The 21,626-nt window shown below is 52.8% G+C and overlaps 1 protein-coding gene across 2 annotated transcripts in view; it reads right to left on the reverse strand.

The window, feature by feature from the left end:
- Positions 1-4,112: 4,112 nt before the first annotated feature.
- EDA (ectodysplasin A) overlaps positions 4,113-21,626 on the reverse strand; it is an 88,790-nt gene continuing 71,276 nt past the window's right edge. The window contains exons 3-8 of one of the 2 annotated variants that reach the window (XM_054169723.1): positions 17,948-17,977; positions 13,505-13,684; positions 11,620-11,654; positions 11,155-11,206; positions 7,236-7,366; positions 4,113-5,213 (exon numbers count right to left, since the gene is read on the reverse strand). In XM_054169723.1, the coding sequence (XP_054025698.1) occupies positions 4,962-5,213; positions 7,236-7,366; positions 11,155-11,206; positions 11,620-11,654; positions 13,505-13,684; positions 17,948-17,977 (680 nt within the window). In that variant the 3' untranslated portion in view covers positions 4,113-4,961. The remainder of the gene's footprint in view (positions 5,214-7,235; positions 7,367-11,154; positions 11,207-11,619; positions 11,655-13,504; positions 13,685-17,947; positions 17,978-21,626) is intronic. The other variant, XM_054169722.1, reaches the window with a different exon arrangement.

Below are 21,626 nucleotides of genomic sequence, written 5' to 3' on the forward strand. Positions count from 1 at the left end.
TTACCTCCTGCATGTGGCTCAGCCTTGAGCTAGACCAATGCCACCAGCCAGCCAAGGTGGTGACAGCCAGCTGGGCTCATCCCCAAGGCTGAGGTGTTTTGGGCTGATGCTCCAGCAGCAGCCGGGGCCAGTGGTGAGAGGAGAGCTGTTTTTGGAAGCGTGATGAGGACAGCACATCTGTGCAGATGTGACATCCTGCAAGCTCCAGCCAGGGAAAAATCGACCTCTGGATGAACCTTCGCCTCCAGCATCCCTCATCTGCCATCAGCAGCTGAACGCAGAGCCCTGAATGCAGAAGGTGATGCAGGGGGGGAGCTGCAGCCGGGCGAGTGCTCCAGCCCCTGGCACAGCCCTGGCACCACCTCGCCTGGGGAACCCCAACCCTCTCCTCCCTGCGGCCTGCACTGCTGGACAGGGCTCTGAACAGCAGGCATGGCAGATGAAATCAGCTGAAAAGTCCCTGAATGGAATCAGGGACTTGTGTGGAGAGCCCCTGGACATCTGCACCCCAGAGCGGTGAACTCCCTTTGAGGGGAGCGAGCTGGGTACGGACCAAGAGCTGAGCAAAGCACCCTGGAAATACCAGGAGGCTTTTCATGGACCTTGCTGAAGAAGAGTGAAGCACACAGCACCAACAGGAAGAGACTTGCTCCTGCAAAGGACAGCGTATCCCATGCTTCTTGCTGCTCCTGGTCTCCAGGCTGGCTCCCAGCTCTCCGGAGTGGTCTGTGAAAGCAAGGTACCCCTGTTATCCCCGAGGAACTCATGTGAGAGGCCTCCAAACAACGGGAGGAATCAGCAGCAGGACAGAAGCCTGAGAGAAAATGGCATAAAATCACTCAACCAATGTCACAGGGGTGAGAGATGCTTGCTCACAGCCTGGCCTTTAAGGAGGCAGGAGCATATCTGGTGACCTAATCATCAAATCCACACTTCTTTCCCAACAAATGCTGCTTCCTGCTCATTCCTCTGACTGCAGAGAGCAGCAGGGACTCAGAAGACAAATGCTGAGCAGCTCTGAGCCAGGCAAGGGGACTTGGTGCCTCTTGCAGCAGCTGCGTATCAAACTCTCCCTGAAGGATGCCTCCATCCAGCTTCACCTCTCAGCCAGGCCCCTTCACACGAGCACAGTCAAAATACATTCCACAGGAACTCCTGCTTTGGCTGGGGAAGGAAGTCCCAGCCAGGACATGGAGCTCAGGAACAAGCTGTATTTGCAAGGAAAATCTTGCCAATTTACATACACTTCCACCCTGATTTCTATCCTGTGTGGATGTTTTCTGAGCAGACAGCCACTTGCAGTGGCGACGTCGAAGCGCGAACGCCACCAACATCTCTGTGTGCAGCTCCAGCAGCTCTTGGGCAGGGGCAGGTCTCTCTTCCTGCAACTCCTCTCCAAGTTTTCCTCCCAGCTTGGGCATGAAGAACCTGGGGTGGGTAGGGGCAGGCTTGTTTGAATGCAGCCATGAAGTACAGCTGTTGTCCCTTCCCTTTCCCCTCAAAGCCTGTGCCAGGGCAGCCAGGTGGCAGGACAGGAACCAGGGCAGGTGCCACCAGCCCACAGCAAGTGGCCAGACTTCCTGTGCTCCACCTCTTACTGGGAAGAGAAGAAACATGGATGAGCCAATTCACTTTGCTCATCTCCCTCCCAGTGCAGCTCAGGTGCCCTTTCCTAAGTACCTGATGCTGTTTGTTCAGTGGAAGAGTGATGAGGACAGTGGGTGGCAGAGGCACCACAGCTGCTTAGCTGGGTGAGAAAGGGAGCCAGGGCCAGGCTGTTTAGGGTGAGAGGCCACGACATAAAGCCTTTACTGAAGAATATCCTGCCCTCAAAAGGGTCCTGAGCACAACTGAACTGGCTTCCCTAGAGAGGAGCATGGGAGGGACAATGCTTTCAGGCGACGCATTAAAGACTCATTAGCTGCTCCCTGCCATCTCTGCAGCTGGAGCCCAGCTGGGCACCTTGGTAAGAAGGGAACCAGCAAGCACCACTGGAGAGGAAGGCTGGCACATGGGGAGCCAGTGGTGCCTGGTTTTGTGTCCACCATCTCAGGCACACAGGTGTTTGTCTATAAATGAGGCACTTCTCAACCAGACTAGGAACTGAGATACAACAAAAGTCAAAGACATCAGAGGGTAAGAGTGGAGCACAGCCCTGCTCCTGAGGGAGTTTGCTCAAACTACCCACGGGCACCCTCCTCATGCTTCTCTGAGCTACCTCCAGGCCTTTCCAGCTCCAGTTTAGGGGAAGAGGCACCAAAGATGGTGGGACACCATCTAGAGAAGCATCACATAGGAGGAGCTATACTACAACCTAGGCAACCTGCACCATGATCCTTCACTAATGAGAACTTGTTGCTAGAAGGGCCAAAGGCTTTCAACTGTGAAGACTCTCCGTGGCTGCTACAGGACTGGTGATCTGCCTGCTCATCCCAGGGGTGGACACAGCTCTTGGTACCAAGGTATTCTCTGCTCTCCAACTGAGTTACACCAAGCTCCTGCTTTGGTGGAACACAAACATCATAAAAAGCCCATTAACACCTTCCACAGCAGAACCTGCTCCCTCCTGCTCTCCTCCCACACCCTGGGCACATACCAGAGAGGGAACTCAGCAGAGATCCTCCTTTTGCTTCCTCCTGCCCGCAGCCAGAGTCAGGAGCAAATCCCAGAGCCTGCTGGTGGGGGACAAGGAATGCAAAGGACAAGGCACACACACTCCATCCACGGTGCCCTCCCAAGCCACTGCATTATTTATGCTTGTCCCCGAGAGTCCTGCTGCTCGGGCTGCATTCTAGAGCCACCCTGTTAATGGTTTGCTTAATGTTCTCACTACACACAGTTGTCCCGATTCATTCTTGTCAGAGGGACATGTCCTCCTTAATCCTCTTGTAAAGGAAATAAACCACAACAGACTAGCTGAGTGCCCCTAAGGCTCTCGTTAGTCCAAGAAGTTAAGGCTAGAAAGGAGGAGAACACATTGAAAAAGAAAAGAGCAGGCCGTTTGTCATGCAGTTGTTCTGCAAACTGCATGCCTCCTGTGAATAGCCAGGCTGCAGCCAAGGCTGGGTGCCCCCAAGAAACATTCATCTCCCAGGAACTGCACACTTGGCAAGTGAGATCACTGCCTGCTGAAAGGGAGGGGAAAGAGAGTGGCAGAGCCAAGAATGCTGCAGCCAGGGTGGACCCTTCTGTGGTCACAGCAGCCAGGCTGAGACACGTCCGCTCCCACGTCCCCGCAGGTGGGAGCCACCTCTGGCTGGAGATGGAGCCCATCACCGAGGCCTTGGCCTGGGGTTCGTCCCACTTGCTCCACAGGCTGAAACTTCACCACCCTCTTTGGGTTGGATCTTTTTTCCCACTTGAACACGCTCTGCAAAAGAAATCCATCTGCAAACCAACCCAACAGGACCCAGCACAAGCCAAGGCGGGGACACAAAAGAGCAATTAGCGCTTCAGCCTTCTTCCTCAGCTTGAGCACATCTTATAGCTTTAGGTCTCCCCAGCTGAGGGGAGGTGACGGGAGAGAGTTGCTCAAGAAGCCAAAAGAAACAATAGTGTCCCAGCTCTTGTATTAGTCACCAGAAATCGAGTTGGGACTAGACTCAGCAGGGCTCAGAGGAAAGAAAAAGTGGTGACTTCATGCTGGACCAGACTCTTTCGAGACAGTTTGGGGTGTTCTGGGGTTGTTTTTTGGGGGTGTTTTGGGTTTGGGTTGGTTTTTTTTTCTCCTCTAGGCACTCCATCACCACTTAGTGCAGAATTTTAGGCAGAAAGGTAAAGGGGCAAGGGGGTGGGGGGGAAGAGGGGAGGATGAAAACCACCCCTAGAAGCAGCTATTAAACCCAGCAAAAATGGATAAAATAATCATTCCTGTTTGAATATTTTATTCTTAAACATGACAAACTCCTTCAGAGTGTTTCCACCAAGTACTTGTGTCTGCTCCAGGTGGCTCTTGGTGCAGCCTGCAGAAATGTGTTCTGGTTTGCAAAATATTAGTTCAACAGACACCTCCCCCCCCCAAAAAAACCCCCAACCCCCAAACAAACAACCCAAACCAACCAACCAAACCAAACCCCCTCCCCGCAAACAAACAAACAAAAAAAGCCCCAACCCAAACCAAAACCCCAACCCCAGACAAAACCCCTGACAAAACACAGGTCGCTGGAACAGCAGCAGTAAGTTTAAGGCAGCCCCGGTGAGGGCAAGGTCTACCTCTGGGGTAATGGCAGGAGCTGAAAGGAGCAGAGGCGCTGGAACCGGTGGTCAGCCTTCTCGTGGGGACTGGGGGTGACTTCTGCAGTGTGGAGGCAGCTTCCTAGCCACTAAGCCTGCTCTACGAAGGACTCCTCCTCTCCTCTCTTGCAGCCTGCTTCCGAGCTCTAGGCAGAGGCAACCCTGCCCTCCTGGCTCGCACTCCTGAGGATGAATGTAAACACCACCGACTCCGTCTTTACCCAACCTCCCTTGGCACCCCGTGGCCCTCCCAGCTCCAACTGGCAAGGCCCAAAACCAGAGCCCTCCCTTCCTTGAATTCGTCAGTGTGCAGAACAGGACAATTTGGCCACAGCAGTCTTTGCCTTCCCCCGCTGCCGCCCGGGCTGCTCTCGCTAGTGCAACATAAAAGCAGAGGCCCACACCGCTCTCCACGAGCCTCCTGCGAGGACCACAGAGCAGAGCATCAGTGCAGTAACACTTGAAATACTGAGACGGGGCAGGCGCCGCCAGCCTGCCCGCTTCACCACCGCGCCGCTCCAGCTAAGCCAAGTCTCCACGCGAGTCACAGAAGACAAACTTTGTGCTTCCTGCCTTCACATCGAGGAATAAATAGCTTCTGGATCAGTTTTGGTTTTTTTTGCTCTTGATGGCCGGATTACAGAACCCCCTGAAATACTGATACGCCCATGCACAGCAGCTCGCTCCCCGCGCGCGGGTCCTCCGCCCCTCGGGCACGCCGAGTTCACCTAGGACGCCGGCGCCTCCCCTAGGCGTATGGCCCCGAAGAACGTCGTGTGCTTGCTCATGTTGATGGAGATGTCGGCGTGCACCATCTTCACGGCGATCTTCTGCCGGGCCTTCAGCAGGCACACCCCGGCCGTGTAGCAGGTGTTGAAGTTGGTCTTGCCGGTCTCGATGCTGCGAGTGCACTGCAGGAAGGGCTTCTCGTCCACCACCACCTCGTAGCTGGCGAAATCTGTGAAGTTGATGTAGTATACCTGATGTGAAGCAGCGAGAGGAAAGGGGTTAGGGGCTGGGCTTGGGCGCGCGGGGCCAGTCCGCGCTCCTCTCGGTAAGGAGGTGGAAGCAGCCTCTGCCAACGAGCCCTTCCAGGACACCTAGGCTCAGGGTCGGCTTGCTAGGGGCAGAAGAGCCCCAAGCCGCCCAAACAGGAGGAAGCTCTGTATTCCACCTCGCACCGACACAGGCAGCCACGAATCCACCTATCTGAGGCTGAGCTATGGATCCTCATTTCAGACCTGGCTTCTCATAGGAGAAACTAGACCTGCACAGGCCTTGGACAACCCTACCTGGTACAAAGAGCCTCTCATCCAACAAACAGACAGAAACATTTCAACTGAAGTCCTCTTTCACTTACCTGGCCAGTCCTGCTTTGTGGGTCCCATGAGCCTCCTTTAGTGTTGACACCAAAAACGCCCTAAGATGTACTGGGAGTTGTCACCTTGGCAATGGGACCTGAGGTGCTTGCAAAGGCACGGCAGGGAAGCCACTCTCCCAGCCTCCAAGGCTGGGGAGCAAAGGCCCTCGTGGTGTTTGCACTGATTTAACTTGCAGCTCTAGCACCAGAGACCCTGTGACTCCACCACTTGCTACTTAACCACCTCCTACACACTGCTTCTGAAGAACTTCAAGGGTGCCTGAGGAAGACCTGCCCAGAGTGAGGTCAGTCCCACAGAGCTGCTTCTTCCTTCGAGAAGAAGACCAGCCATTCTGGTTGCATCTGCTAATTCTCCTGACTCTACACCCTATCCACAGAAGCCTCATGAGCCTGAGTGCCCTTTGTTCCTTGATGGACTGCAAATAACAAAGGCTTCAGGGGCATGACAAGGTGGCCAGCAATGAGCATTAAGCACTTGGGAACCAAGTCTGCTTTGGCCCAGGTAGGGTTATTTTTCCTGTCCCCATCCAAACCAAACAGTAACCAGCTCCATGGAAAAGCACCTAACATAACATCCATGACTCATTTTATCTGATCTGGTACTGTCCCAGTGGGGCTGCCAACTGAACAGGTCCAGATTGAACTGAACCATTCCAGGTGAGGTTGTCTGGGGCTCTGAGCAATCTGCTCTAGTTGAAGATCTCCCTGCTCACTGTGGTGGGGTTGGCCTGGATGAGTTTTAAGGGTCCCTCCCAACCCAAACCATTCTGATCTGAAGCAAGGTGGAAGTTGCTCAGTTGTGCTTGTCACACACTTGTCTTGCTATAGTCTGCCCCAGAACTAGGACAAGTTTTTAGTCCATGGGTGGATGGACACCCTGCAGCTCTAGAAGGGCTGGGAGAGCTTTGTAGCAGCCACTCCACATAGCTCTGAAACTCTGCCCAAGAATTCCAAGATGCTGGGAGTGGTGCATTAGGTGATGGTCCATCTCTTGCACACCATTTGACTGGGGACAGGAAATGTCCTCATTAGCTCTATACTAACCACCCTACAACAACCAATTACTCTGTTTAGCAGGTTCATACAGCCACCATCACTACCAGCTAAAGCAGCTGCTGAACCAACCCCACTGCACAATGTGTGGGTCTGGAGCTACACAAAGAAGGTGGAGGCAAAAGGGAGTTACCTGGGTCGGAGCCTGGCCGAGCCACACAGGCCAAGAGACTTCTGCTTACAAAGAGTGACGTGGCTTCACAACCATCCTGAGCTGTCAGGGTTTTGGTCTGACATCTCTGCTAAAGCACAGAGCCTAGGGTCCTGGACCTGCAGGGGGGTTTAGACGGGCCGGTGATGGCTGCAGAGGCACCGTGGAGGATTAACTAAAGGTGGCTGGCGGTGTGCGGGGTCTGGATTGGGTAACTAAACTCTGGCGGCCAGGAAGGTGTGACCTCGCCCTGGGAAACTCTAAAGTCTTCCTCCAACACACATCTCCTAGAGCAGGAAGCAGTGAAAAGCACAGGCAAGTTCTTGGCATTTGGTTGATGTCTGGAGCCCTCTCGTGGTTCATGCAAGGCTTCCATTGGAACACAAGAATAGGAGTTAGGCCTAGGACCGTACTCACTTCTACCTGACTATAGATGAAGTATGTGCCGTCCACCAGTACCTCCAGCTCCCCACTGCGGGCATGCAGCTTAAACACCTTGGGGTTCATAGTGATGCGAGACCAGTCATTGAGGACTCCACCTGAAAGATCTCAGTATGAGAAAACGGCAGTCACTCAGTACCTGTCAGGATGGAGAGCGCAGGAGCACACAAAACACACAGACACTGCCAGGGGCACTGCTACCGCTGCCTCACAGCCAAGCTGAGAAGTCAAGGAAACTTGGGGAGAAACCCCCCAGAGGTAAAGACCCTGCTGAGTTAATTTGGGCTCCTCTCCAGAGCTCTGACTCTGCTGGGCACCCATTCCACAAGTGCACAGCACGACTGGTTTTCATCCCTGTTGGTCCTTGTGGAGAGCTTTTCTCCTAGGATAGGCTGCGTTGATCCCCAGCACTGGATACAGGCTGGATGCCTCCTCCTGACACCAAATGGAGCCTGGTACCATGTCTGAGTGTTTTACAGGCCTGAAAACACATCCCCAGTATCACCCCCACTCTGGAGCAAAGACAATCTGGCACATGCCAATCAGGTATTTGCTGAGGCTTCTTCCCTCCCTCAAGAGCTCAGGGACTGATTTTCCCCACTGCTTCCCTATGATCAGCCACAGATCCCAAATGAGATCACAGCTGTAATTCCAACAGCAGCTGTTCATGGCCCTTGTAAAAGCTTTGTCACTGGTGACTTCCCTGGCATCCTGGAAGAAACTCTACAGCATAGGTAGGGCCAGTATCCAAGTCTCCAACAGAGATGCTCAGCTGACAGCAGCCAGCCTTGACACCATTAAATCTCCTCTGTACTTACCATCTCATTTATTCCCCTCCCCATATCTCTCTGCCCAGTTTCCACACTAAACAAAGGGGAGCTTCAGCAGACTGTGTGCTGAAGACCACATCACCAGGTATGTCCTCGAGGACAACAGCAAGGCTAGGGCGACAGCAATGACTCCTGTCCTCATGGGAATGGGACTACAAGTGGCCAAACTGCCTGCCCCCAACCCAGAGCTGCTGGGCTGGAAGATGTGGTGCTGAGAGTCATGCTTTAGTTAATGGTTAATGAGTTCATGGTTGGACTTGAGGATTTTAAAAGGTCTTTGTGGTTCTGTGTTGTCAGCAGAATGTCTCCACAGAACCTTCACCCTCAATTTAAGCCTTGGGATGATCCCTAGAAGAAAACCAATCCTTGCAGCAAAGGAGGCAACAGCAGCATGGAAAAGCTTGTGTGCAGCTACAGGACCACCCATCCCTTGGGACACCTCTGTGCATGGAGGCCAGCTTAGGGTTACACAACTGATTTTAATTCTGGGATTCCTTGACTTCATCATTCTTGACTCTGTAATCAGCATTATTTTAACACCAAAAAAGCCTTCTTCATCACATTTCCTAGGGTTTCACAACCCCAAACAGCAACCAAGTAAGAAACTGCATCTCGTCACACCACGCTAATGCCCTCACCAGGGTCCTCAACAGCAGGGACTTCAGAGGTCCACCACCCACTCCTTTGGGGTTGGAGCCAGGGGCATAACTGACAACATGAGGAGACCTCTGTTCTCTGGATGGGTCAATGAGCAGAGGACACACATGGCTGCGAGCCCAGAGCAGAGCCCTTCTCTGTAAGTGTCTAGTTTTGGGCACTTCACCTCAAGAAGGACACCAAGGGGCTGGAGCATGTCCAAAGAAGGGCAACAAAGCTGGTGAAGGGTCTAGAGCAGAAGTCTTGTGAGGAGTGGCTGAAGGAACTGAGGATGTTTAGCCTGGAGAAAAGGAGGCTGAGGGGAGACCTTCTCACTCTCTACAGCTCCCTGAAAGGAGGCTAGAGCCAGGTGGGGGTTTGCCTTGTCTACCAAGCAACAAGTGACAGGACAAGATAAAATGTTCTCAAGTTGTGCCAGAAGAGGCTGAGGTTGGAGATAAGGAACAATTCTGCCCTCAAGTGTTGCCAAGGCCTGGCCCAGGCTGCTCAGGGCAGTGGTTGAGTCCCCATCCCTGCAGAGGTTTCAAAGCCATGCAGATGTGGTGCTGAGGGACATGGCTTAGTGGTGACCTGGCTGTGCTGGGCAAACAGTTGGACTTGATGATCTTAAAGGTCTTTTCCTTGGTTCTTCTATGGTTCTTTCCCCCTCAGCCTTCATCTACTCTGCAGCTCCCTCCCCCAGCTGCAGGCTGGCCCAGGCTGTGTTCTGCTGGCTGTCAGCTGGACAGCATTAATGGCTCACGGGGCTGGATTGTTCCTGAGCAGCAGGGAAGGGCACTCAGGGCAATTCCCACTCTGGGAGAGCAGCCTGCATGCTATGAGCATCAGGGCCTCTTGTTAATGAAGAGATAATTACTCCTTAGCCCTGTCCCTGCTACACCAATCAGAGGGAGCTGCAACCCTCCAGGTCTGGGTTGAAGGTACCTGCACTGCTCTCCCTGAGGAGCTGCATGTGGGGACTTAGGCAGGGCACAAGCCAGCCAGCTCCTCTCCAGCACTGCCAGACACCAGGAGCAGGGAGGCAGCAGATAATGAACGAGTCCCAGCTGCTGGCAAGATGAGAACTTGAGCAGAAATTGGATTGGGATCCAGGGAGGAAGGAGGAGAGCAAAGAGCTGCCTGTGGATGTGAAACATCTCAGCAGGACTTCAGCTTCAAGGCTTAAAGGCTGTTATAGAATACCACTGTGGTGGGGACTGGAAGGGATCTCTGGACATCATCCAGTCCAACCCCCCCTGCTAAAGCAGGGTGAGCCCCAGCAGCTTGCCCAGGGTCACAATGTCCAGACAGGTTTGGAATCTCTCCATGCAAGGAGACTCTATAACCTCTCTGGGCAGCCTGCTCCAGGGCACCCTCACAGGAGAGTAGTACTTCCTCATGGTCAGATGGAACCTCCTGGGTTCCAGTTTGTTGCCCCTTGTCCTGTCACTGGACACCACTGAAAAGAGTCTGCTCCCTTCCTCTTGCCCCCTGCCCTTTGGCTATTGATCAGCATTGAGCAGATCCCCTCTCCAGCCTAAACAGCCCCAGGGCTCTCAGCCATTCCTCATCACAGAGATGCTCCAGGCCCCTCAGGATCTCTGTAGCCTCCTCTGGACTCTTTCCAGCAGTTCTGTGTCTCTCTTGAGCTGAGGAGTCCCTGTTGGGGGGGATGAGATGCACAAAGAACCCCAGAGGCCGCAGGTGTGCACGGCTACAGCGTAACACAGGAGGACCTGGTGGCTTTGCACCTCTGTGTCCTCACACTACAGCTGTGCCTTCCCCTGCCATAAATCACTGAGAAAACTGAGAAAAAACAAAGGTTAATGGGGCTGAGACAGGAAAAGGATACACAGAGGGCTTAAAATAGAAGAGAGTGAGAAAGGAGGCTGAACACTGAGGGGCTGGGGAAAACTGACGATACAAGAGCAGGGTGGAGGAGGCACAACTTCGATCTGGAGGCTGGAGAGAGATCAGTGGGGCAGTTACTGGGAATTAAAGGACAGAGATCAACTGGGAGATAAATAGAAGAGGGGGCGGAAAACAGGGATGGAGACTCAGCAGATGGGTTTGGGCAGGGAAATTTGACTAAGACAGTTTTGGTGCTGTGGGTGGTGAGATACTGACCCAGGTTACTCAGAGGGGTGGCAGATGCCCCACCTCAGGAACCATTCCAGGTCATGTTGGACAGGGCTCTGAGCAACCTGATCTAGTTCAGGATGTTCCTGCTGACTGCAGAAGGGTTGGACTAGATGAGATTTGGAGGTTCCTTGCAGCCCAAACCATTCTACGATTGTGTCTCATGGGGAGCCTAAGAGCAGGGACAATCAGGGATCTTGGACCCAAACAGGATGAACTCGGACCCAGACCCCAGCCCAAGGGTGCAGAATGAGCCCTTCACATAACTGCCAATATTATGAGATCCTTACCATTTTTGACTTGGATTGCTGAGCCTTGGCCTTGGAGGTGGACCACAGCTGGCTGCAAATGAGATCACAGGGATTTAAAGTTAATGAGACGCTCTGTGGCATTCTGCAGTCACTCAGCACACCTCCACGGCACTGCTGACCAGCTGAGGGGCAGGAGAGGACCCTGAGATCATTCATGCTCTTCATAAGTGAAACAAGAGGATCAGAGCAGCTGCCAACAATGTGTTTAAGTACTGGAAAGGAGGTGAGAAGCCCAAGATAGACTAACAAGGCCTTCCTTAGAGCAGCAAAAAGGGTGAGCTCAGGCTGTCGCCCCACGCAGCTCTGATTTAACGCATGGCTGTGGCAGAGCTGCACCATGGAGCACCAGGTGAGCTAAGAGAGCTGCCAATGCTTGCCAAAACCCAGCCAAAGCTGGGGTTTGCCCCTTGGAAAGAAGGTCACCTTGAAAGAAGATCAACCAACCTGGATGTCTCTGGAGCCAGCCTTGTCTGTGGCACCTGCAAAATGCAATTTCACATTGTTGAAGAGGAAGCTTGAAAGAGCTGCAGTAAACTCTAAGCTATTTTACCCCCTCAAACAATCAACACATTCACTGCTTTCAAGGAGAAGAACAGTGCCAGTGGTATGGCTGCAGCTCAGTATTAAAGAGTGAAGAAGAACAAAGAGTCCCCCCCAGTCTTTCCTGGATTCTTCCTCTTTTTCTGTCTATCACCATCAACACTCCCCAAGGCTAGTCAACCATGTTCCATGAGAAGGACAAATTGCACAATCCTCCTGAGCAGTGGTGGCAAAAAAAACCCCCCAAAACCCCAAACCCCAAGCCTTTGGGCTGCCAAGAGGACAAGCTTCACTGCACAGTAACTCAGGTCACTCATTGCACTTGAGCTATGTGCTGAAATCTCTTTGCTCTGAGAGCCAAATTATTGGAGAGGAGATGCTTGTGGGCAGCACTTGGGAGTGCTAAGGACCTCATGCTGCTCCTGGCCTCTCTTTTGGCAATCTTTGAGACACTGAGGAGGTCAACCACGTTTTCTTTTGAGCTATAGGGTGAGCCCCCTGATTTCTCTGGAGATGGATCTTTTCATGCTGGGTTTACTTGTTTTCACTATTACTTTAAAGCACTTCAAATACTGCTCTCCTTTAAGGAAAGTCAACTCAGGTCACTCTCAAGTTGGGCTCTCAAATTAAATAGTCCTCATCTCCTAGAGCACAGAAGCCCAGAGTGGTGTGGGGGTTGGAAGGGCCTTCTGGAGATCACCTAGCTAAAGCAGGGTCACCCACAGCAGCCTGCCCAGATCATGTCCAAGCACATCTCCTCCTTCTCCTTCCAGCCTGCTCCAGTGCTCCAGCACCCTCACAGGAAACAATTTTCTTCCTCATGTTCAGAACAAGCTGTTCCCAGTTTGTGCCTGTTGTCTGTCTTCCCTGTTGCTGGGCACCACTGAAAAGAGTCTGGCTCCATCCTCCTGTTCCCCACCCTTTAGCTGTTGATCAGCATTGATCAGATCCTCACTCAGGCTGCTCTTCTCCAGGCTAAACAGCCTCAGGTGTCTCAGCCTTGCCTCACCACAGAGATCCTCCAGGCCCCAGCACCTTCACAGCCTCCACTGGACTCTCTCCAGTAGTTCCCTGCCTCTCTTGAACCCAGGGCTGGAGCCAATACTCCACACACATATAAAACAACAACGCTAGTGTGAACTTTCACTGATCTGCCTGTGAAAGAGTTGTTAAATGCAGAGATTTTAACAAAGTAAGTGGCACATGGAGAAACAATAGGGAAAAGGAAACCAAGAACTGCAAGAGAAACTCCCAGGTCCATCTGGTTGGTCCTGGAGGGGAGCTGCCTGGGTTCATGTGGCTCCTGGGCACACTCAGGGGCTCTGCCAGGCACAAGCCTTCCCTGTATGGATGCCAAGCTTTGCATCAGCTGAAGCAGAACTGACACAAAGACCAAGCCAGCAGGGGAAAGAAACATCTTGCACCCAGTTTGCACCCACAGACATAAGTCACTGGCTGACTTCAGTGGGATGTTTAAAAGAAGCTGAGGCTCTGCAGGTCTTGCCTGCTCCTTCTCTGCATCCTCTTCCCCAAACCACTCCCAAGCCACAGCTGCTGGGCTACCAAAGGGCTGCAGAGACTCTGCTGCTCCTCTCATCTCCACCCAGGGTGCCAGGAGGAGCCCAGGAGCACCCAAGCCCTCTGCAAGGACGTTGCACCATCGCTTTTGGACCCTTCATTGCCCTCAGATGGAAACCTGGAGCTTATTTCTTGCTTTGTGACTCTGTGGCATCTTCTGCATCCTGGTGACGTGCAAAGGCTCTCAGTAGAGGAGGAGACAAATAGTTACCTGAGGGGCCCTGCAGCCCAGGTGGTCCCTGAGGGCCCGGTGGGCCAGGGGGGCCGGGTGGTCCCATGACAGTTGTGCCAGGAATCCCCGGGATGCCAGGAATGCCGGGGGGACCCTGGGGCCCAGGAGGACCTGGTGGCCCTTGGGGACCATTGGGCCCTGGAGGACCAGCCTTCTTACCTGCAAACCAGAAGATCAAACGTTAGCTCCTCCATACTCTGACTATGAGAGGGTGTTTTACCTACAGGAAAGCTCTAGGAAGAAGGGAAGCAGAAGCGTGGGGTGGCTCAGTGCTGGCTGGAGGGCAGGAGAAGGTCTCAGAGCTCTGCATCGTGAGGACAACGCTGCCAGCAGGGCAGAAGCCGATCACCACCTTGCAGGCTCCTTCCAGCATTAAGTAAATACATTTCAGTGGGGCACAAGGACTCTGCCAGGCCTCCTAAGACAGGGAGGCTCAGATGGTCTCTGCCTCAGAGCTCTGGCCTGGCAGCTCTGCTCTTGGCACAGGGCTGGGAGCTCCTGCAACCCTCCAAGGCAGAGTGCCTGAGAGCTGGCAGCCCCTCGGTGGCAAGGTTAGGATGCTTCCATTGACCTGAAGCATTAGAGGTCGAGGTGCCTCACTCTGCAGTTGCTCCATTTGCTGTTTGATTGGGGTGTGAATGGCAAGCAGGCAGAGGCTTTTCTACCTGCTGTATACAGTGCCCATGGCTGGATCCCCTGGCTGAAGGACAGAGGTGCCTCCAGAGGGCAGTTCAGAGCTTAACTTCAGCTCCTTCCTACCAGCTCCTGAGCGCCCAGGAGGCATCCATAGTTCTGTGGTGAGATAAGGATGCACTTCACATGCACAAAGAAACGGCACGGTGCCTCAGAAGAGCTCAGTGTGCACGTGGGGATTTGGATGGAGGGGCAAGGTAAGGACTAACCCAACCAGGAGGATGAAGGAGCTGCAGAATTGCCACCATCCTCAAACACACTTCCCCACAGGGTGAGAAACAGCACAGCCAGGTGAGGAAACCCACACCAGGCATCCAGAGAGCAGACTGCAGTCAGGTGTGCAGGGAAAGCCTGACCTGTGCTCTCCTGCTTTTCCAGCCCCCCCTGACAGAAGTGGAGTTCTTTGGAGGGAGTTTTGAATGTGCAGCTTTGAAACCACTTTTGTGCCACAGGGCTCTATTGACACAGCCAAATTGCTTCAATTGCTGAAGCAACACCCTCTGTAGGACAGAATTAAATGCTTTCCTAGATGACAGCAGCAGTTAGGATGTGAAATAATGGGCCCTGGGATGGTTTATGAGTGTATTTATATATTTGTTTCCCTGCTAAACATCCATCTTGGGCATGGAACAAAACTACAAGAGAAACAACAACAACAACAACAAAAATCCATTCATTTTAGTTAGCAGAGAAGTGGAAATCTCCAGTTGGCCCCTGGCATGTGGAAGCCAGTGCAGGACAATGGTGTGCTTTAGTCTCCATATGCAGAGAACAAAGTTAACCCCAGGATGGGTGATTAAAGTAACACAGGGCTCCCAGGAGAGCAGCACAGAGCTTAAGGGGAGAAATAATTCACAGCAGCATTTCTGCCCAGATGAGCAGCCAAAGCCTTCAGAGCTGGCAGCACGCCAGCCTGCCTCTAATCCAGCAGTGCTCCTCCTCCTCAGGAGAGGGAGATGCTTTGGAAGCTCTCACCTTGCACCAAGCCCCTCACCTATTTGCCCTGAAGCACACTGAGCGAGTTCCTCTCATTCCCACCCGCTCCGACCGAGGCCATCCCGGGGACGGATCCCACCTCAGGAGTCTGGCTGCTGTCGCTCCCTGCTCTCCTTCCCAAGAGGGACACCCACTCCAGCTGGTTTAACTCATCTGCCCCAGAAATCTGTCTGCTACCAAATCAGCTGTTGCTGCTGCTGCTGCTGCTTCAGCAGGGAAACTGCTGCACACAATTCCAGAGCCACACAGGGACACTTCTTTCCCCTGCATTACTCCGTCAAGTAGCTGCAGCTACGTCTCTGCATGGATGGGACCTCCTTTCACAAAGTCCCAAGGCTAGAACCCAGATGTTCAGTGAGCACAAAGCTCTTGATTCATCTTCCAACCCAGGGGACTCCAGCATGAGCAGCTCCCCAGGGAGGGTCTCTGGCACCCACGTCTCACTGCGCCACATCTCCAGCTGCATCCACCCGCAGAAGGCAGGCTCCAAAGCTCAAAGCAGATAGAAACAGGTGGGGGTTGGAAGGGACACCTGGAGATCATCCTGCTAGAGCAGGGTCACCCACAGCAGCTTGCCCAGGATCACAATGTCCAGGCAGGTTTCAAATCTCCAGAGAAGGAGACTCCACAACCTCTCTGAGCAGCCTGCTCCAGGGCTCCAGCACCCTCACAGGAAAGATTTTTTCCCCCCCTCATCTCCAGACAGACCTTCCTGTGTTCCATTCTGTGCCCACTGCCCCTTGTCCTGTTTCTGGCCCCATCCTCTTGCCCCCTACCCTTTAGCTATTGATCAGCTCTCCTCTCGGGCTGCCCTTCTGCAGGCTGAACAGCCCCAGGGCCCTCAGCCCTGTTTCATCAGAGGGATGCTGCAGTCTCCCTCAACCATCATTCACCAGACAATAAGCTCTAACTCTAAAAAATACCATAAAATTAAGCTATTTTACACAGCTGTATGTAATCCAGCTCTGTGAGGTCCCCCTGCTACTGCACAACTGCTGCCACCACCACAGCCATCATTTGTTATTACTTGGGCTGATTTAACACAGGGGTTAGGGTTCCAGAGCTTTCCTGGGACCAGCAGCAAATGTTGTGCTGCTTCTGAGGGCAAACATAAATTACAGGAGGATCCAGAGCAGTTTGGTGTGCTGGGAAAGGGGCAAAGAGCCTGGCTGCCTCTGCCTGCTGCAGGTCGGGAACGCCGGGCTGGAGCCCAGGCCATGCACACGCAGGCAGCTCTCAAGGGACACACAGCAAAGAGCTGCACAGCTGATTCATTTTGTTTGTTAACTGAATACACATTAGGTGCCACAGGTAGTAAGCAGAGAGCTGGCATTGCACCAGTCAGTGCTTTGCTGCCCAGGCCTGGCCACGAGCTGCTGGCCTCCAGCACTTCAATATGCTGAGCTCCTCAGGCTTCAGAGGCAGCATCACCCTGAGCTGACCACAGCTTCTGCACCTCCCACAAGCCACAACCCTCTGGGAGCCTGCACTGCAGCTTTGGAAACGTGCACAGAAGGGTTTTGATGGCTACAAGCAGAAAAAGTGTGGAGTTGTGAAATGGGTTTGGTGGTTTTAGTTTAGAACCACCACCCTTTGCCCTGTCACAACAGGCCCTGCTAAAAACTCTGTCCCCAGATTTCTTATCACCTCCTTTAAGCACTGCAAGGCCACCAGAAGGTCTCCCTGAAGCCTCTTCTCCAGGCTGACCAACCCCAACTCTCTCAGCCTGGCCTCACAGCAGAGGGCATCCAGCCCCTGGATCATTTCTATGGCCTCCTCTGGTCCCAGTTCCATGTCTCTGCTGTGCTGAGGAGCCCAGAGCTGGACCCAGCACTGCAGGTGAGGTCTCAGCAGAGTGGAGCAGATGGGCAGAATCCCCTCCCTCGACCTGATGAGCACACTGCTGGGGATGCAGCCCAGGAGATGGCTGACTTCTGGGCTGTGACTGGGGTGGAGTGACCCTTTGACTTGCTCAAGCTCCAGGTAGCAAAGCAGTGTGATCTCCAGGAGTCCTAAACAAACCTCAGACAGCCCCTGGAAACCTAGGGCTGCCTCCTGACCACCTCAAGTCACAACAATTCATCTCTAACTCCTTGATCAAAAAAAACCCCAACCAACCATTAGCCTTTGGCAAACAGCTTGAGGAACACCAGCAAGTCAGCTCAAATCCCTGTGGGCTGCCACACAAAGGAACACTTCTGAGCTTAACACAGAGCAGCAGGGAGGTGCAGAGCATGATCTGCATTGCCTTTGGTGGGTCTGAAGGAGGCATCCACCTGCCTGGCAAACAGCAAGCAGCTCCTGACAGCTGCTACAGGACCCAGCTCCACTCAACTCTTTCATATGGAGCACCTTCAGAATTACCTCTGGAGAAGGTAATTCACTTCCTTTAGCTTTCCAGGCATGCTTTAAGAGTGCCCATGGGTCATGCAGTCTTGCCATGGCACTGTGGCAGTTCATGGCCCTTGCTATGGGAGCAGGCACTGCATCAGTCCCTGCTCTTCCAGGAGGTATTCAGGAAAGGCTTGGATGTGGCACTTGGAGCCATGGCTTAGCTGTCAGGAGGTGTCAGGTATTAGGTAATAGGTTGGACTTGATGATCTCTGAGGTCTTTTCCAGCCTGGTTGATTCTGTGAGAGGAAACCTGTCATTGGTTTCTCCTTCCTGCTGGCTAAAGAGAATTCAGAGCCAGGCACCACAGACACAGCAAGTGAAACTAAAAGGCAAACTTACCCTTCTTCTTGTTTTTCACTGAGCTTGGACCTGTAAAGAAAAGAAAGAAAAGCAGTGAAATTTAGTGATCACCTCAGAAAATCCTCACTGCCACCAACAGCCACTGCCCCAGAGGGTACCACTGCAGAGCTGGAACAGAACTGCTAAGTCAAAGCTGTGGAGTCTTCGGTTTCCCACAAACAGCCACCATGAAGATGCAGAAGACATTACAAGGGCCCAAACAGTCTGGGCTCAAACAGTCCTGATGGAGTGGGTCCAGAGGACCACCAGGAAAATGTTCAGGGACTTGGAGCACCTCTGCTGTGAGGACAGGCTGAGGGAGCTGGGATTGTTCAGCCTGCAGAAGAGAAGGCTCCAGGGAGACCTGACAGCAGCCTGCCAGCACCTGAAGGGAGCTACAAGAAGGCTGCAGAGGGACTGCCTGCAAAGGCCTGCAGGGACAGGACGAGGGACAGTGGCTTGAAATGAGAGAAGAACAGATTTAGATTGGAAGTTAGGAACAAGTTCTGCACAGTGAGGGTGGTGCAACACTGCAACAGGTTGCCCAGGGTGGTAGTTGAGGCCCCATCCTTGGAGACATTCAAGGTGAGGCTTGAGAAGGCTGTGAGCAACCTGCTCTAGGGGAGGATGTCCCTGCTGAGTGCAGTGGGTGCTGGACTGGATGAGCTTTGGAGGTCCCTTCCAGCCCAAACCATTCTGTGGTTCTATTTAGGAGCCAAGTTGTTTGAAAATAATAACACAACACTAAACCAAAACAAAAGCAAAGGCTGAGCAGGAACTGATTTATTTAAACAATGGGGATGGGAGCCTCCCTAGCAAGAAATGGAAATATTTACAGCAAAGCTGAGAAGCTGCATGACCTCCTGAGCAGAAGCTGGAGTGTCAAACACTTTCTGCTGCTTCCTCAGAGATTAATCATGGATGGGAACAAGCTGCAAAAATCCCCACAGTCCTTTGCTCCTCATCACTGAGAGCCTGCTAAAACCTGGGTTTAAACACACATCAGAGACTGAAATCACCTGTAAGTGAGACATGCTTGTAATGAGGCTGCTTGGAGTCTGCAGTGGCAGAGAAAGACAAATGACCAATTAGGATGGAGGTGCCAGGTTCCCATGGCTAATGAGAGGCAAGATGAGAGAAGGACCACAGAAATACTCAGCAACCTCACAGGAGCCTTTTCAACAGCAATATTCATTTGCCTCCCTCATGCTCTTGGGCCATGGGAAGATGCTGGTGTTGCCTCCTTTATTACTCCTGCTAATTCACTCTTTCTGCACCAATCCATTTATTCACACTATTAAAGCATCCACATGGCACAGGATGGAGCTTTGAACTATCAACATCAGTCTCACTGTCTCACTACAGAGCAACACCAAAGCCAACCCAGCAGTTCCTCCCCCCTCTGCTCCACTCTGCTGAGACCTCACATGCTGGGTCCAGCTCTGGAGTCCTCAGCACAGCAGAGACATGGAGCTGTTGCAGCAGGGCCAGAATGATTGGCCTTGGGGCTCCTCCTTTGGAGGAAGTTTCCTTCCACTGTGTGTGAAAATGTTTTGCAGACTACCTGGCATGTCCTCTTCTGCATGACAAAACCACTGACCTCATCCTGCCTCCACAACCAATACAACAGGAACCACCATGAGACAAAGAGATGCTTCCCAGAAGATGCCATTGGGTCACTCTCCCCTGACTGTGCTTCTCTCCACACAACCACAGAATGGGCTGGGCTGGAAGGGACCTCCATAAGCCATCTAGTCAAACCCCCTCTGCAGGTAGCAAGGGCACCCTCAACTGGATCAGGTTGCCCAGAGCCCTGTAGGGAGGCTGTAGCCAGGTGGGGGTTGGTCTCTTCTCCCAGGCAAGCAGCACCAGAACAAGAGGACACAGTCTCAAGCTGTGCCAGGGGAGGTTTAGGCTGGATGTTAGGAAGCAGTTCTTCACAGAGAGAGAGATTGGCCACTGGAATGTGCTGCCCAGGGAGGTGGTGGAGTCACCATCCCTGGAGGTGTTTGGGAAGAGACTGGATGGGGTGCTTGGTGCCATGGTTTAGCTGATCAGATGGTGTTGGGTGATAGGTCGGACTCCATGATCTCAAAGGTCTTTTCCAACCTGGTTAACTCTATCCTATCTAATTCTAAGTGCCACAACCAATCCCTTTTTGAACACCCCCAGGGATGGTGACTCCCCCACCTGCCTGGGCACCCATTCCAATGGCCTTTTCCAACCTGACTGTCTGTGTTTCAGACGGAGAGGCGATCGCACCGGCGACCTCCAGCCGGTAACGAACAATCCCAGCGGAGGAGGAGAAAAACAACCAACCAACCAACCCCCCCCCCCCAAATTCTTTGAGGGCCATAATTTAAATAATAACAATGCATATATATAAAAAAAATAAACCTTAAGGCAGCACAATGCTGTGCCTGTGTCTCTTCAGAGCTGGGAGTCACGAGAGTTTATTTCATGTTCCATATATCACACCCCCAGCCCTATAACCAGAGTGAAAGTACAAATAGCTGCGGCCAGCCAAACACATTGGAGCTGGCTGGAACCAATTAGCTTCAAAGATGAATGGGGGGAATGAGAACCACATGCAATGTCAATGTTCACAGTCTATATTACAACACACCCATCTGTTCCAGGCACGGCAGAGAGAGATGTTAAGGGCTCTGCAAGTGAATCTTTCGACAGACGCAGAAATACTTCTGGCAGGGGAAAAAAAAAACCCCAACCAACAACCGCCACCAAACGCAGCCTCAGCTAGCCCTGGGAGCTGCTCAGCCTCTGGGCTTTGCAGCTGCTCCTCTCTCACTTGGAGGGGAGTGGATAATTGAATTGTGGGGGTTTCACTGGAAAGGTTTCTCCCAGCCAGCAAGAGGGAATGCTTCCTCCTTTTTTCCCCTCAAAAAGTCCTCGGCTCTTTCTCCGGGTGACAGAGGTGACAAAGAGCTTAGAGGGCTTGAGGAGAGTGCCACCAAAGGAAAGGATGGAGAGGAGGTTTAGGCTGGATGTTAGGGAGAAATTCTTCACAGAAAGAGTGATTGGACACTGAAATGTGCTGCAGAGAGGTGGTGGAGTCACCAGCACTGGAGGTGTTTAGGAAGAGCCTGGCTGAGGCACTTGGTGCCATGGTTGAGTTGGTCAGATGGTGTTGGGTGATAGGTTGGACTCAATGATCTCAAAGGTCTTTTCCAACCTGGCTAATTCTGTGTTTCATTCTGTAATATCAAACCCCTGCTCCCCAGGAAGGCTGGGGAGGGAGTGGCTAGAATCATAGAACTGTTTTGGTTGGAAAAGACCTCCAAGATCATCCAGTCCAGCCACTGACCAAGGCCATCAAACCATGTCCCCAGGTGCCATGGCCACACCTTTCTTGAGCACCTCCAGGGATGGTGACTGCAGCACCTCCCTGTGTAACCTCTTCCAAAGCCTGACCACTCTTTCCAGGAAGAAAGTTTTCCTAACATCCAATCCAAACTTCCCCTGGCACAATTTCAGGCCATCTTCTCTTGTTCTGGCACCTGATACTAGGGAGAAGAGACCACTCTCCACCTCACTCCAACCTCTTTTCAGGGAGCTTTAGAGAGCAATGAGGTCTCTCCTTAGCCTCCCCTTCTCCAGACTAAGCAACCCCAGCTCCCACAGCCACTCCTCACAAGACTTGTGCTCTAGACCCTTCACC

This window comes from Dryobates pubescens, chromosome 18 (assembly GCF_014839835.1).
Source record: "Dryobates pubescens isolate bDryPub1 chromosome 18, bDryPub1.pri, whole genome shotgun sequence".
NCBI lineage: Eukaryota > Metazoa > Chordata > Aves > Piciformes > Picidae > Dryobates > Dryobates pubescens.